This window comes from Hemicordylus capensis, chromosome 5, assembly GCF_027244095.1.
Source record: "Hemicordylus capensis ecotype Gifberg chromosome 5, rHemCap1.1.pri, whole genome shotgun sequence".
NCBI classification, from domain to species: Eukaryota; Metazoa; Chordata; class Lepidosauria; order Squamata; family Cordylidae; genus Hemicordylus; species Hemicordylus capensis.
In genome coordinates this window covers 239,896,851-239,913,508 of record NC_069661.1, presented here as the reverse complement: position 1 = coordinate 239,913,508, position 16,658 = coordinate 239,896,851, and the positions used below count along the sequence as shown (strand labels likewise).

At 46.1% G+C, this 16,658-nt stretch overlaps 1 protein-coding gene across 14 annotated transcripts in view; it reads right to left on the bottom strand.

Annotated features, from left to right (window-relative positions):
- Positions 1-16,658, bottom strand: part of CALD1 (caldesmon 1) — a 306,807-nt gene that overhangs the window by 156,845 nt on the left and 133,304 nt on the right. For 12 of the 14 annotated variants that reach the window (XR_008307722.1, XR_008307723.1, XM_053251783.1 and 9 more), the window contains exon 3: positions 3,683-3,798. Coding sequence is in view for 12 of the 14 variants with exons in the window: in XM_053251783.1 (XP_053107758.1) it covers positions 3,683-3,753 (71 nt within the window). In the remaining 2 variants the exon portion in view is untranslated. Of the gene's footprint in view, positions 1-3,682; positions 3,799-4,596; positions 4,764-16,658 lie in introns of those variants that run through there. The other 2 variants (XM_053251777.1, XM_053251775.1) reach the window with 2 other exon arrangements.

Here is a 16,658-nt window from a genome sequence, read left to right as displayed (position 1 = left end):
ATGGTTCCATGTTGAATCTGCAAGCGCCCTTAGTGTTCATGCCTGTGCACTTACATGCCTGTGCACCAGGTACCAGATGCACCTGCTCCGTTCAGAGATTAACTACAGAGACCAGGCTAGGGCACTGAACCCTGCAGAACAGCAATGCTAGCAAGCCACACTAACAACATTTGAAGAAACGATCTTCGAAAGGCAAAAATAGGGACAGTGATTTGCCAGGAGCAAGCCCCTGGACCTATGCCAGGGGTGCCCACCTGTGCCCCTCCGGCTGTTTTTGGCCTACAACTCCCATCATTCTCAGTCATGATGGCCAGTAGCCAGGAATGATGGGAGTTGTAGGCCAAAAACAGCTGGCGGGTTGGACACCCCTGACCTATGCAGTTGGGCAAACAACTCATGTGTTGTGTGAGACAACACATTTAGCGGCATCAATGCTGCCCTGTACAACCAGGGAGGTGCATCCTCCTAGTCCATCTAGCTCAATATTGTCTACTCTGACTCACAGCAGCTCTTCCAGCCCTGTCTAGAGATGTCAGGGATTGAACCTGGACCTTCCACATCCAAAGCATGTGCTCTACCACTAGGGCTGTGCATAGACAAAATTATTGCATCCAGTACTATATGATCCAAGTGATTCTTAAATTGCACAGGCGATATTTGTAACAACCAGGATCGAATTGTTTGATTATCCATATTGGGATCGATGCATAATTTGAATTGCCTGTGGCAATTCTGCATGCAAGCATGAAGTGTCTCCTTTGCTAAGCGGGGTTCATCCAGGTTTGCATTTGAATGGGCAACCACCTGTGAGCCCTATAAGATACTTCCCTTAGGAGACAGCCACTCTGGGAAGAGCATCTGAGGTTCCAAGATCCCTCCCTAGCATCTCCAAGATAGGGCTGAGAGAGACTCCTGCCAGCAGCTTTGGAGAAGCCGCTGCCAGTCTACACAGATCCTGGGCTAGATGGACCAATGGTCTGACTCGGTATAAGGCAGCTTCCTATGCTCCAAAGTGCCAGTTATCCCCTTTAAAGCCCTAAGTCAAGGCTGCACAACTCTGGTCCTCCTGCAGCTGTTGGACTACAATTCCCATCATCTCTGTTTGCCACTGTGGCTAGGTATTATGGGAGTTGTATTCCCACAACAACTGTGGGGGCCAAAGTTGTGCGGCCCTGACCTCAGTAGTTTGGGTCCAGGATACTTAAGGGACCGCCTATTCCCCTGTTATCCTGCTCAGCCTTTGAGATATGCCAAGAAGGTTCTGTTTTGCATCCCATCCCTACCTGAAGCAGAACTAGTAGGCATGCAGGGCAGGATCTTCACAGCTGTGGCACCTAGACTAACCCTAACCCATCTAACCCCAACCCTTTCAGTTTTTAGAGGGTTTTTTACCTTATTTAGACAGACCTTTGCTTCCATCAGAACTGGTTTTTGTACCCTTCTGTTTGGTCATGGTTTCTCAAGCTGTGCACAGCTTTACTGCGGCTCCTTTCTCAGCTATCTTGGGGGTTCTCAAACTTGGCTCCCCAGATATTGCACTACAATTCCCATTATCCAGCCCCAATTATCCCAGCCCCAGTCGTCTCACTGTATCTTAATGTCTGACTATATCTTAAGTGCTAGTGTATGCTGCTTTGGCAACTCTGCTGATAAGCACTCTATTCATTCTAAAACTAAATAAACAGTGGGACGATATCACACAGCATGGGGAAAGATGCCCCTATAATACCACCTTCAGGTCTCTGGAAGAAAGAAATACAAGTTTGTTCCCAGCACAGAACTGCAAGAAGTATTCCTTGAGAGAAAGAATTGGGATGGACGCTTGATTTGCTTTCAAAGGTACAATGGACTAAATCAGGGGTTCAGTGGTTAAGAAATGGAAATATGTGAAATATCTTTCATGATTTTCCATTATGGACTCGGTATAAGGCAGCTTCCTCCATTCCACAGATGGAAATAATCCCTCCCCCATTCCTCCACATTTTCGTGATTTCCCATTATGTCTCTTGAACCATTATGGGCGGATGCATCGACCCCAATACAGATAATCGAATGGTTTCAAACCTTCTTCACATGCAGCTTGGGCTTATTAACGGCATATGTCCGTGATCAGTCAGTATTTTAACAAGCATTTTGAACTGAACAAGGACTAAAGGGTCAGCCCTTTTTCTCCACCCACTGACTTTCTCCCACGTAAGCTGACACATAGCAAATGGCTCCTATAGTCTTTCTTCCCTCCAGACAGTGATGGCAGCCATGTTTACCATGTTCTCTCCACATGCATCTCAGCTGGGCCTTCAAATTTGTGTGATATTTCAGCTCACACACAGAGCTAATTGGCCCCCGAGTTCTCTGGCAGAAGCTCTGTTGCTGTTCACACCAAGAGAGAATGAGTTAAAGGGTTAATTGTCTTAACTGTTTTTAATGGCTTTGTCTGGTTGTGAACTGCCTTGAGATTTTATGATTTGGCATTATAGAACTGAAATGAATACATGCATACAGGAGGCCCTCATTATCTGCAATCTTGCGGATTGCGGTTTCGTGTATCCACATGTCTGCAGTTGGGTCTTAGAGACCCAGTTTCTTTATCTGTGGATAGAAAAACAGGGAAAATTCACCAATCCACAGTTCCTGAGGGATTCGAAATCACTTCCGTTGTCATTTCCAGCAGCCATTTTGCAGCGCAGAGCCATTTTGTGGCTCTTTTTCCAGCAACACAAAAATCTGCAAATATTTGTGAAAATTTGGAGGGTTTGATTTGAGTGGGCCTTGCTGGAAAGCTGGAGACTTGGAGATCAAGGTGCTGTGCTTTATTCCTCTTGTTTCTGATTTTTTTTGGCCTTTTTTAAGCTTAAGGAACCTAACCCCTGGATTCCCATAGGGGTAAGGTTTCTTTATTCGCAATTTCTGTACTCATGATTTCAGGCGAGAATGGAACCCACACAAATAAAGAGGACCTCCTGTACATACATAGGGGATGCATTAGTAGCTGAGTAGCATTCTTGAGATCAGAAGCTTTGCTAGAGGCTATTTGGAGGAGGATCAGGCCCCTCAGGCCTCCAGTTGCCTATCCCCGATGAAAATATTTTAGCACCAAATTTTGCTTTCTTTACCACTGGTCTAATACAAAGCAAGTAAACAGGAATGAGTTCCTTAAGATTTAGTCTGAAAGGCTGCCCTGAAATTAGAAATTCTATCCACTAATAATATGTAATGGTATTTAGTGTTACATAATATACTGTTAGAACACATTAAAAATGTTCCCAACCAGCTTCTATTCAAACACCCTGTAATTTTTTTCTTACACTCTCAACACAATTGCATCTACATGACAGTAATTAGACTCTTTAAACATAGCTATTACCAGTTTCTCCTGCTCCCTTCTAATAAGGCCTATAAACACCAAACAAGATTCATCTCTGCCTGCTGCCTCAAGGCACAAGAGGTGGCAAATGGAGTTTACAGAAAGGCCCAGTGGTTGAGGAACGGTTGTGTCTCTTCTATGCCGAAACGTTATTTATTACTAGCAGCAGTAAACATCAGGACAACACAGTCTGTTGAAATGTACCCTTCTCCCAATACTTAGCTGGAGGAAGTCTCAAATACAATCCTGGTTTTTTGTTTAGTTTTGTTTTTTGTTTAAAGCAAACCGCAGACAGCATTTCCAAATAAAATTACTCACCTCTCCGCTTCCTGGCGCATCTCCTCTCGTTTCTGCCTTCTAAGCTCCCTGCGACGTTCAAAGTCATCCATGGCGTATATTCAAGCTCTGATAAAAAACCCCAAACAGCTTGAGTTCTAAAAAGAAAAAAAGAAGGAAGAGAGGTTGGGACCAGGCATAGAGGTTAAAGAATGTCTTTTATCACAGAGGGCAAATTAACTTTTCACTTTGCTTTTATATTCAGCTCCAAATTCAGTTCTCCCTCCTACTCCCTTCACCATAAACCTGATCTCCCAAAGTCACTGAGATAAACAGGATTCATTAAATGTCTAATAAAACATATGCAACCCATTGTGGAATTCCACTTCCTGGCTTGAAAGAAAGTCAACAAACTTTTAAAACTAAGCTGTACCATTTTATACACAAATTGGCTTTTTGTCTGCAAAAATTATTAATAGTTTACTGTATTTCCCCTAAGATTGTGCAAAAAATAAAACATGCATATAAAACATACATATCAATTAACAACTGCGTTTAAGAAATACAAGCAGATCATATTCTTGAATGCTAGCTTGGCTACGGGAACTGCAAATGAGATTAGTTAAATGTAACATCTTAGGTCTTCCTTGAGAAATTAGAGCAAGAAAATGTAGTAGGATTAATAACTTTTCATAGATAGATAGATAGATCCAGCAAAATACTATCCTGAACTTGAAAGTTTTGCCTTCCTAACTTTGCACAAAGATAAGAGGCATTTTTTGAAAGATTAAAGGTGGAACTGGGAGGGAGGGGTTGGAGGGAGAGAAATTAACCTGGAACTTTAAAATCCCACCCAGCCAAAGGCAATTTTGCTATAAATCCTGCTTCACAAAGCAAAACTGAGGGTTGGGTTTTGAGGGGAGGGGGGACTTAATCTCTGCAATTTAATCACGCACCTACCTCCTTCTTGATGATTTACTCCATAAAATATTTGCTCTCCCTCTATCGTTGCTTCATATGCAAAGCCCTTTCAGCTTTTGGTTTATATCCCATCCAGACAAATGTAGGCGAATTCTCCTGCAGGCCCCCAAACTAAAAATGACTACCAGAAAAGGGAAAGCTGTTCTCTTTTTGTCCCTGCTTTGTTTACAGAGCTGTCAGTGGTTAGTTAAACTCTGCCTGGAATCTGGCATTTAAGGGCCTGCTCCCAGATTGCTTCCTGTGCAGGGCTGGAGGCCCACAACTTCCTCTGGAATTCTAGCCTAGACTCTGCACTCGGAGGGTGCTTTCCCCCCCTTCCTTCCCCCTCCTTCTTAAAAAATTTCCAACTTCTAAGTCCAAGTCCAGGCATTTACAGTGAGGCAGAGGAATAATTGCTTTCTTTCCTGGGCTGACGCACGTTGCAATTTTAAGGAGACAGAAATAAACTGGATTTGTGAATTAACATGCCTCTAATTTATGTTCTTCTCTGTCTCTCATAGAAGAGAGGGAAAGAAACCTAACAAGGATTTAGACTCACAGAACTTTAGAGTTGGGGATCTTCTAGTCCAAACCCCTGCTCAGTGCGGGAAACTGCTGCAGCATCCCTGTCCAGCATCTATTTGAAAACTTCCAGTGAAGGAAGAGCCCACCATTGCATGAGGCAGAGTGTTCCACTGGCTCCTACAGTTGGGAATTTCTTCCAAGAGTCTAGCCTAAATTTGCTTCCTTTAATTTCATATTTGTGTTTGATAACCACATAAAAACTTCTCCTATTCAAAGGGGAAACAACAGTCCATATACAGTGTGTGGGGGAAAGGCTCCTACAATGGTCAGAACCGGCACCACTGAGTGGGGAGCAGATTGGACACAGACCCAAAGGCCCATGCACCACCACCACCACCCACCCACCCAGCCAAGGCCAGCACCTTTGCAGTGACAGCAGTGGCACAAATCAGCTGACAGCCTTCTGCCACCACAGCCTTCAACACAGATGCTCCCATTGGCCAACAGAAGTGTCCATCAAGCCCCTGCATCATTGTAGGGCCTGGTGGCTGCATTGGCTAGTAGGAGAGGACAAAGCTGCTGCTGCAGTCTCTGAAGGATACGGCAGCAGCTCATTCGCTAAGCCCTCTTCTTATAAGTGACTTAGGCAAATTTTTGGAGGACATGTCTATCAGTGGCCACTAGTCTTGATGCCTATAGGCTACCTCCAGGTTCAGAGACAATACCAGTTGTAGGGGAGCAACAGCAAGAGAGGGAGCATGCCATGCCTCCAACTTGTGGGCTTCCCAGAGGCTTCTGGTGGGCCACTGTGGGAAACAGGATGCTGGATCAGACAGACCTTGAGCCTGATCCAGCAAGGCTCTTCTTATGTCCTCTCCCTTGGAGGATGGGAAGAAGGCAAACTGCTCCCAAAGGAAAGCTGGGAGGGCATGGGGCCCAGCACACCAGACTAGAGGTGTGCACAGATCGATTTTAGAGGATTGGTATGAATTTGGACAGAATTAGAACCAAATCGCTAGTCCACAATCCGGTTCATCGAACCGATCCACAGAGGACAGGTCAGTTCAGGAATCATGCTGCTGCCATGTGGGTGGGCTGCTGGGGGGAGCGCCAGACCAGTAAGTACCTTACAGCTACTTTTAATGGACCCCTCTCAACGCTGCCCCTGGCCACCCCTTAGAAGCCTTTTAAAGCCAGAATTCCCCTTTGCTTGTAAAGGGGAATCCTCACGAGATTCCTCTTTACAAGCATAGCTCCTCAAACCGCCAAAATGCTTTGAACTGGTCCTCCGCGGACTGTGCTCGGTTTGGTTCGATTGCGGACCGGACCACCTCTCCTGGAGGACAGTCCAGTTCATGATCGAACCACTGAACCAGCCTGGTTCATGGCAGACCAGTTCATCATTGAACAGTTCATGCACACTCCTATGGTGTCCCTCAGGGCTCCATATTGTCTCCAATATTGTTTAGCATCTACATGAAACCACTGGGAGAGATATCAGGATATTTGGTGCAGGGTATTATCAGTATGTTGATGACACCCAATAGTATGTCATCAGTATGCTGATGGCAATACCTGCCTGGAGGGGGTGATGGGCTGGATGAGGGATAACAAACTGATAAGATAAGATGGAGGCACTTATTGTTCAGGATCGGAACTTGGGAGATGATTTTGAGCTGCCGGTTCTGGATGGGGTCACGCTCCCCTGGAAGGAACAGGTATGCAGTATGTGGGTGCTTCTGGATCTGAACCTCTCCCTGGTGTCCCAGGTTGAAGCGGTGGCCAGAGATGCTTTCTATCAGCTACTGCTACTATACCAGCTGCACCCGTTTCTTGAGATGAACGACCTCAAAACGGTGATACATATGGTGGTAACCTCTAAGCTGGACTACTGCAATGTGCTCTATGTGGGGCTGCCTTTGTACGTAGTCCGCAAACTGCAGTTGGTACAGAATGCGGCAGCCAGGTTGGTCTCTGGGTCATTTAGGAGAGACCATATTACTCCTGCGTTGAAAGAACTATATTGGCTGCCGATAAGTTTCCGGGCAAAATACAAGATGCTGGTTATTATCTATAAAACCCTAAACAGCCTAGGCCCTGGGTATTTAAGAGAACATCTTCTTCACCATGAGCCCCATTGCCCATTAAGATTGTCTGTAAAGCTACTCAAGGAAGGGCCTTCTCTGTTGCTGTCCATGGGCTTTGGAATGTGCTCCCTGTTGAAATAAGAGCCTCCCCATCTCTGGCAACATTTTAAAAGGCACTGAAGACATATTTATTCACCCAGGCTTTTAATTAGATTTATAGTTCCAATACTTTTAATGATGGGTTTTAACTTATTTTAATGTTAAGGATTTTAATGTTTAAATGGTTTTAATTGTTTAATTTAACTGTAAACTGCCCAGAGACGCAAGTTTTGGGCAGTATAGAAATATGATAGATAGATAGATAGATAGATAGATAGATAGATAGATAGATAGATAGATAGATAGATAGATAGATAACAACTGGGTGTTTCAAGTTTCCCCAGTGTTCCCTATGGTCAAAACACTCAAAACAATTTGAGCTTTGTTCTATCAAACCAACCAGTTTGGTTGCTGTTTCGATGACATTTTTTGGCCATCTACAGTACTTTCAAGTATGAAACAAAATATAAAATCTGTTTTGTGCACATCCCTAGTATCCAGCCTTAAATAACTGGAACTGTTCCAGAGTACCACCTAGGTTTTCTTTTACTGCATGCTCGTGGAAGCACAAGGCATGGTTTGTGACTGAATGTTTCGGAGCAGTTTGACTGGCTCTAGTGGCCCTACTCATGTGCAAGTCACATGAATTATTTTGTTGGATTAGAGATCTACCATGGGGTGGGAGGTCAAGTTGGAAGTAGAGGATGGCAAACCATACTGCTCTGGCACTTTCTGTGAAATAACAATGTCTTTCTCTATGGACACTGTATTATATTCTAGGGTTGCCAATTAACTGGAGGTGGTGGTAGGGACCCAGCCTGGTCATTATTATTGCTTTCAGGCCAGTTGGAGAGAAACAACTGAAAATGTCATTTTCCTCCACAGCTTTTTCTTTTTAAAGATGCACACCGTAGATCAGGAGCTCCCAACTTTGTGTCCCCAGATGTTGTCACACTACAACTCCCATCATTGTGAGCCCTTTGGGGATTTATTTATTATTTCTCTGTGTAAACCGCCCTGAGCCATTTTTGGAAGGACAGTATAGAAATTGAATAAATCATCATCATCATCATCATCCCTGGGGATGGGGATGGTGGGAGTTGTATTCTGACAACATCTGGGGACCCAAGTTTGGAAATTCCTGCCTTAGATGAATAGTAGAGAAGGGCCAAAATGTTCCTCCAATTCTATACTCTGTTTGTAGACCACAGAAGTAGAGGACCATTTCAGTAACGTTGGGGGCAGGATAAAAACTCAGCACTCCTCTCAACTCCTTTCATCTGGCAGCTGCCTTCCTGCCTGCGTTCCCTCTAACAGGGATTCCCAGATGTTGTTGACCACAACTCCCAGCATCCCCAACTGCAATGGTCTTTGGCTAGGGATTGTGGGAGTCATAGTCAACAACATCTGGGAATCCCTGGTACACCTCCCTTGACATTATTGCATTCTGAAGAAGGTCAACCACCATCCAGAAGAAGCCAGTGAGCTTTGCCCCACCACCCAGAATGCAAAAGCACAGCAAGGCAGTTCCACCCCCAACTCCCAAACCCACACCTAAAATCCGACCAAAAGTTCTCACTGGAGCACTTTCACTCCAGCTCTAGACTGAATAGATTGTTTCTGCGCTGAACTTTGTGCCTGGTTCTACTTCCAGGCATGTCTGGGCTCCAGCGCCTGACCCAGACATTATAAGAGTTGGCTAGCCTATTGTGCTGCTGTGAAGAAAACACCAGTGGGCCATTGCATCTTTTAAAGCTTGCCCTAGCCATGAAACACAGGGCTTGTTCTCGAACACTCTGCTCACCGCAAAATACTCTGATGTCGCCCCCATTACTAAGGCCATGCTCAGGGGCAGCCCAAGTTATGGCAGAACCTGAGACAAGGTGCAAAATGCTGTCTCACCCCACGCTTCTGGTGGGGCCAGCTGCCTTCCAAAACCAGCCCTGGCAAGCTCTGAAAGTGCAGAGGGCGGGGTGGGGGGGAGGAAAGTTGCTAGCAACCTCCTTCTTTCTCCATGTGCTTTTTGCAAGCTTTGCAAATAGTGTGATGTGTGAGCACTGTAAGATATTCCTCTTAGGGGATGGGGCCTGCATGAAGAGCACCAGGGAGTTCCTTCCCTGGCAACATCTCCAAAATAGGGCTGGGAGAGACTCCTGCCTGCAACCTTGGAGAAGTCGCTGCCAGTCTATGTAGACAATACTGAGCTAGACCGATGGAAAACCATACTGCTCTGGCACTTTCTGTGAAATAACAATGTCTTTCTCTATGGTCACTCTATTATATTTTAGGGTTGCCAATTAACTGGAGGTGGTGGCAAGGACCCAGCCTGGTCATTATTATTGCTTTCAGGCCAGTTGGAGAAAAACAAGTCAGACCTATGGTCTGACTCAGTATATGGCAGTTTCCTATGTTCCTATGTGAGGAGAAGCACTTTGTGCAAAGCGTTCGTAGGTCAGATCAGTCTCAAAGGGCTGCTCTGATGGCAACAGAGGGGGGCATCTTGTGCCCCTTTGGCACCCTACTAACCTGCTGCCTGAGGTGAAGGCCTCACCTTGCCTCATGAAAAGGCCGCCCCGGGTATGCTGAAAAATGCATCTTGTTAAGCTCTCTTCATAAATTAAGAAGACATTGTGGACTGCAGTGCAAACAGAAAGGAGGGATATATCCACTACAGACTTTAACTGGGTTAGCAATCCTTTACAGGGAATCCTGGGAACCACAGTTCTGTGATGATGGGAGGGCAAGGAATCTCTGTAAAAAGTCCTCAGCACCCTCACCAAACTACAGTTCTCAAAATGCTTTGTGGGAAAGCCACAAACAATTGAACTGACATACTGCTGATGCAAGTTCAAACTAGTATAAAACTGATAACAAGTTTTTAGTGAAAGAACCATGCAGAGTTGCAGTTTTACGACCCTGTATTCCTCCACAGCAGTCAAGCAGCTAGACGGGCCAGATTCCTCAACCTTTTACAGATGCACCAAAGAGGAAATTCCAGCAGTTATAACTTGTCCTGTAGGGGAAGGGAAAGTGGCACCTGCTGAAATGCCCCCTTCTGTGTATCTATTAAAATACAAGACCCTGTCCTCTTTTCTACCTGGACACCCTTTTGCTATGATATAACTCATGGCTTAAGGCAAAGGCAGTACACAGGAACATAGGAAGCTGCCTTATACCAAGTCAGGCCACTGGTCCATCTAGCACCAGTGCACAGACTGGTGGCAGCATCTTCTCCAAGACACCAGGCAAGAGTCTCTTTAAGCCCTGTCTGGAGATGCCAGGGAGGGAACTTGGAACCTTCTGCATGCAAGCAGGCAGATACTCTTCCAAGAGCCGACCCATCACCTAAGGGGAATATCTTATAGATCTCACACATGTAGTCTCCCATTCAAATGCAAAGCAGGGAGGACCCTGCTTAGCAAAGGGGACAATTCATGCTTGCTACCACAAGACCAGCTCTCCTCCCATGTAATGTTCTACAATAGTGTAGTATTCGCCAAACACCATCACTACTACTAATACTTTTATTTAGAATTCAGATTGTACAAAGGTGGCAAGTTCTCTGCCTAGAGGGATTACAGTCTACAAAATTTATCACTGGATAAGACATACAACAGGCAGCCCTGCCATGAGGTAGGGCAGAATTGTCACCTTAGGTAGCAAACTGAGGTGTCAAGTAATTGAATAAAAATGCCGAAAGTCCTTTTCAGGATAAACAGGAACAAACAGGTTGCTGCAGCAGTTTCCAGCACTGAGTAGGGGGTTGGAAGACCTCCAAGGTCCCACCCAATTCTAAAAGTCAATGATTCTAAATACCAAATGAAAACAACTTCTGTGCCCAGATACAAGTGAACTAGGTGCAACGGTTAAAGAAGAAGGGATTGGCCCTTATTGACAACCATCTCAGGGACATATGCAAATCTTTCTGTACCTAGTGGATGGGGATGAAGCCCAGTGGTAGAGCATCTGCTTTGCATTCAGAAGGTTCCAGGTTCAAAACAGAGCTGGGGAAAGACTCCTGCCTGGAACTTTGGAGAGCCACTGCCAGTCAATGTAGACAATACTGAGCTAGATGGACCAATGGTCTGACTCGGTAGAAGGCAGCCTCCTGTGTCCCACATACATTGTATGCATCGGATCATGGGTTCAATCTTGGGCAGCTCCAGTGACAGTGAGTTCCACACCAGGAATGGAAAAGACTTCTCCGGGAACCACGGCCAATCACTGAACACGGTACTGAGCTAGATGGACCAATGACAGTCCAACTCAGGTCCTAACTAAACCTGGCAGAGGACTTGTGGCTACTGGTTATCTGTGTCTCAATCTCTCCCCTTCCCCTCTCCTTGGTAATTTTATGAGATCAACACACGCATGCCACCCTGGCCTCTGGACACAGCAGTCAATCCAATGGAGTTGAAGGCAAGGATGAAGTTGGGTATTCTTTGTACTATCCAGGCAGACCCTCAGTGTAGAGTGGCCAGGTGGAAAAGAGGACACAATTCCTTTTCAGCCTTGTGCGTTAAGCACCTTGTCCTGTGAAGTCCTAGCAAGCCAGAAAATATCACTATCCTTCATATATAAAAACAATTTTCATCAGAGCCAATACAAGCATTGTAGTCACCACAGACTACAATGCTTGCTTCCGGAAAATGTTTGATGCAATGTTCCAATGCATCAGTTAAATCCTTCCAAAGGCTCTCTGAATACTAACAGATGCTAAGAAGAGAGAATTTCAGTAGGGGCTGATTTTATTTTCCCTTCATCGAGGTTCCGCAACCTCGGGTTCCTCATATGTGCCTAGACCACAACACAAAGGCCACTGAGGCTGGGGGTGATGGGAATTATAGTCCAACATCTAGGGCCCAAGGTTGGCTGGAGGTGATGGGATTTGTAGCCCAACATCTGGGGACCCAGGTTTGAGGAGATGATGGGAATTATCGTCCAACGACATCTGGGGACCCAAGGTGGAGAATCCCTGCCCTACATAACAAGCAACACCTGCCAGAATTTCCCCTTCTTTGCATCTCTTAAAGGCACAGATATCTTGTCCTCTTTTCCATCTGGGCACCCTGCCTTGATGTAAGGCAAGCCTGCTCAACTTTGCCACCCCCAGCTGTTTGTGGACTACAACTCCCATAATCCCAGCCACAATGGCCATTAGCCAGGGATTATGGGAGTTGTAGGCCAACATCTGCAGAAGGGCCAAAGTTGAGCAGCCCTAGTGTCAGGCATCTCCACAGGTTTCCACATGTTGAGTCCAGCTGTTCTGGAACACAGGAGAAGATGTGCGGCCTCCCACATGGCAGCCACAACAGAGGAATATGTGCTATTCCATAAAGAAGAAACAAACCAGCGTTCCGGTCTACGATACAATGTTTAAGAATCACTTCTTTGCTGTGTGTTTTTTAAATGTATCTCTAAAAAAGCATACATCCCACATCTATCCAGAAGGGCCCAAAGCGGTAAACAATCAGATCAATAACATCAACAAAATACCACAATATTAACAATTTTTAAAGGTGAAACAAAAACACCCACTGCAGTGCAATAAAAGCAGAAGGATTCAGCTCAGCAGCCTAAAAGCTAGCACCGAAACAGCAGTAAAGTGTTTTTGTGTGTGTTCTTTTTGGAAAATTGAATGAATGAATAAATGAATGAATGAATGAAATCTACATTTCTACCTGGCGTCTCAATGCCTACAAAGGGGGAACCTCTCTAGCCTCAACAGGGATGGATTTCCAAAAGATCAGCACCACCAAAGGGGCTACTCTGATTAGATACCTTCTAGGGGTGGGTCTACCATTCAGTATTATGTGCAGAGGACATGGGCCGCCCAGTGGGGACAGGATGGGAAGAGCTGCACACTGCCTGCATCCACAGCTGCCTACCCACCTGCTCATCTTCCATCCTGTCTGCGGCCCCCACTCTGCTGTGGACTCACCATCACCAGCAAAGCGCCAGTGGTGACACAGCCATACAACATGAGAGCCAGCGTGGTGTAGTGGTTAGAGTGCTGGACTAGGACCGGGGAGACCCGAGTTCAAATCCCTGTTCAGCCATGAGACTTGCTGGGTGACTCTGGGCCAGTCACTTCTCTCTCAGCCTAACCTACTTCACAGGGTTGTTGTGAAAGAGAAACTCAAGTATGTAGTACACCGCTCTGGGCTCCTTGGAGGAAGAGCGGGATATAAATCTAAAATAATAATAATAATAATAACAACAACAACAACAACAACAACAACATCACCGCCTGGTGCATGGCACCAGGCGACGATGTCATTAGAACATGCCTGGCAGAGACCAGCAGCAACGAGGACAGCAGTGAGCCTGCAGCTGAGCCAGCACCAGGGAGGGAGGCAGGCAGGTGGTTAGGCGGCTGAGAGGCTAGTGGTGGCGTGGGAGCCCCACCAAAATCTAGCCACAAGCTGCCTCCAACTTCACTACCTTCCAAGTCTCACTCAGTGCAGAACCTAAAACCAGGCATCAGCTGAACAGAAAATATGCGGCACAACCAAGATCCCAGATGTTGGATGCCAGATGTTGTTAGACTACAGTATGAAGGATCATGACCAAGGTGACTGCAGACACAGATTAAGGTTACATAGGTGTAAGACCAGCCCGGCTGTTGGAGACACTGGAGTGGATAAGATGGATCAGTGCTCTGTTCTTATGCATAGGCCTCATCTAGGATGTGGAATAGCTCATTCCAAATACAAGACTGCACATTTGTTCCTTTGTGGGTATAGCATGCATGGCTTCAATTGTGTGTATGTTATGGCATCTGCTGGACCACAAGCAAGCAACTCCGGGGAGGCGGAGGGAGAACACTTCCAATTCTCTCTCACTCCCTCTCCTTCTCCGCCTGAAAATAGGAACAAACCAGCAGCAATACTTACTCAGGCACAAGTTGTTTAAACTGGCACCCTAAATCTATAGCTATGTCAAGCATTCCCCTGCAATATCTTGAAGAATTAGATATTTTTAGTTCGCTGTAAAGGAAAACAAATAAATCTGTTTTCTATCAAGATCTGTTCAGAAATGTTTGGAAGTGAAATATATGGTAGAGTCACTGGCCCTCATTCAGACTTGTTGTAAGGGAAGCTGTCTCGCAGGAACCGAGAAAGCGCTCAGACCAGTTAGTGACCTCCAGGGATCCCATGGTGCCAAGTGCCCATTTAGCAAATGGTCGTCTTACTTCTCTTACAAACCTATACGAACAATGAAGCACATGAGACAAGAATTGGTAAATTTTAACCATGACAACTTGCATGATATCCAGAGCAGCAGAATATGCCCTTGACAATGGGTGTTTGGTTGAAACCCAGAGAATATATCTCTGCCTTTCACCGGACAAATTCCAGCCCTGTGCCTCAGCAATATATTCTGTCATGACCCTGGACCCTGGACCTCCCCACTTAGGAGATGAGGCAGCCTGGGAAGAACTTATGACCCAGACCCAGGATAACCACATGTCACCAGGGGGGCCCAAACCAGGAAAACCGACATCAGTACCTCCAACCTACCTGAAGATGCAGCCCTGCCTTTGTCCATGGACTCAGAGGAGTCTCCTGAAGACCTGCCAGTTTTTGAGATACCGCCAGCGAAGCCAGTGCTTAAGAAATCAGGCAAGGCCTCTGTAAGAAACAGAGTCTTCTCTTGGGAAGGGGTGAGGCCCATTTACTCAGTCCGGGTGGGTTCTGACTCCTGGCCTTTGAAGTTGTCCAAGGTTGGTGGTGCTCCTGGATCCTTACTCAACAAAGGCCCCCGTCTCAGCCCAGAAGAGAATATATTTATTGTGGACAAGGGGGATGCCAGAGCTGAGCTGGAAGCATGGGAGGATGGGGCCGTAGCTCAGAGGCAGAGCATCTGCTTTGGGAACATAGGAAGCTGCCATATTCTGAGTCAGACCATTGGTCTATCTAGCTCAGTATTGTCTTCACAGACTGGCAACAGCTTCTCCAAGGTTGCAGGCAGGAAGCTCTCTGAGGCCTATCTTGGAGAAGCCAGGGAAGGAACTTGTAACCTTCTGCTCTTCCCAGAGCGGCTTCATCCCCTGAGGGAAATATCTTGCAGTGCTCACGCTTCTAGTCTCCCATTCATAAGCAGCCAGAGCAGATCCAATCCCTGGTCTCCCCAGGTGAGACCTGGAAAGATTCCTGACTAAAACCTTGGAGAGCCACTGCCAGTCAATACAGACAATCCTGAGTTAGATGGAACAATGATCTGGCTCGGTATAAAGCAGCTTCCTGTTGCACCTAACTTGTAGGGAACCTCTTGGAAATAAAAATGGCACACCCTCAGCTGCCCAGAAAAGCAGCCCCCAGCTGCAATAACAATAATTTCTACTACTTGGTTGTTGGCCACCTCATAACAATTGTTCTCTGCTCACAGCTCGCAAGCAGCAAAACCCCCACAGTTTGCTCCCCTAAAAATAGCTGGATTTTCCTCCAATTTCTCCATTTTGGTGTGGCCAAATTGCGGGGGGGGGGGGGAGGGGGAGGAGACCTTTCAGCTCAGTCCTTGAGAAGGTCTTCAGCTACTATGCAGTGCAAAAACTCCCCAACACCACCAGACTGCTATATGTCTGTAATACAGAAATATAAAGAGTAACAATTCTTCAACCAAATCATTATCCTTCACATAGGACTGCATCTCCATGTGAGGAAATCTGTTGCTTTCTGCCTTCAGTGCTGAAGGAGCAGAGCCTATGCCAATAAGAGCTTTGGTATTTATCATCAAGTTGCACCCCCCACCCCTGGCCAATCTCTGCTCAAGGTTACTCTGGACTCTGTGACTTCTTCCTTTCATGTAACCACATCTGCCATTCTTACTGAAAACTTGGCTTTCATTTTATGTTCACTGCAGATACTGAACTTTCACACCATTTTTGTATCAAGTAGTTTGTGTCTTCCAAAAAACTCAACAGCTCATTTGGGACTTCAGGCAAAGACAAACACATTAGGTCATGTGAAGAGAGGGTTTTGTTTTCCTTTAGGCCATCCCTTCATCCATCTAACTGTGTGCCTTTAGAACATAAGAACAGCCCTGCTGGATCAGGCCCAACGCCAATCTAGTCCAGCATGCTGTTTCACCCAGTGGCCCACTAGATGCCTCTGAGAAGTCCACAGACAAGAGGTGAGGGCATACCCTCTCTCTTGCTGTTACTCCCCTGCAACTGGTATCTAGAGGAAACTTGCCTCTGAGGCTGGAGGTGGCTTATAGCCACCAGACTAGTAGAAATTGATAGGCCTGTCCTCCATGAATTTGTCTAAGCCCCCTTTAAAGCCATCCAAGCTAGCAGCCATTACTGGGGGGGGATGGGACACCCCCACTTCTTACTTCCCTCC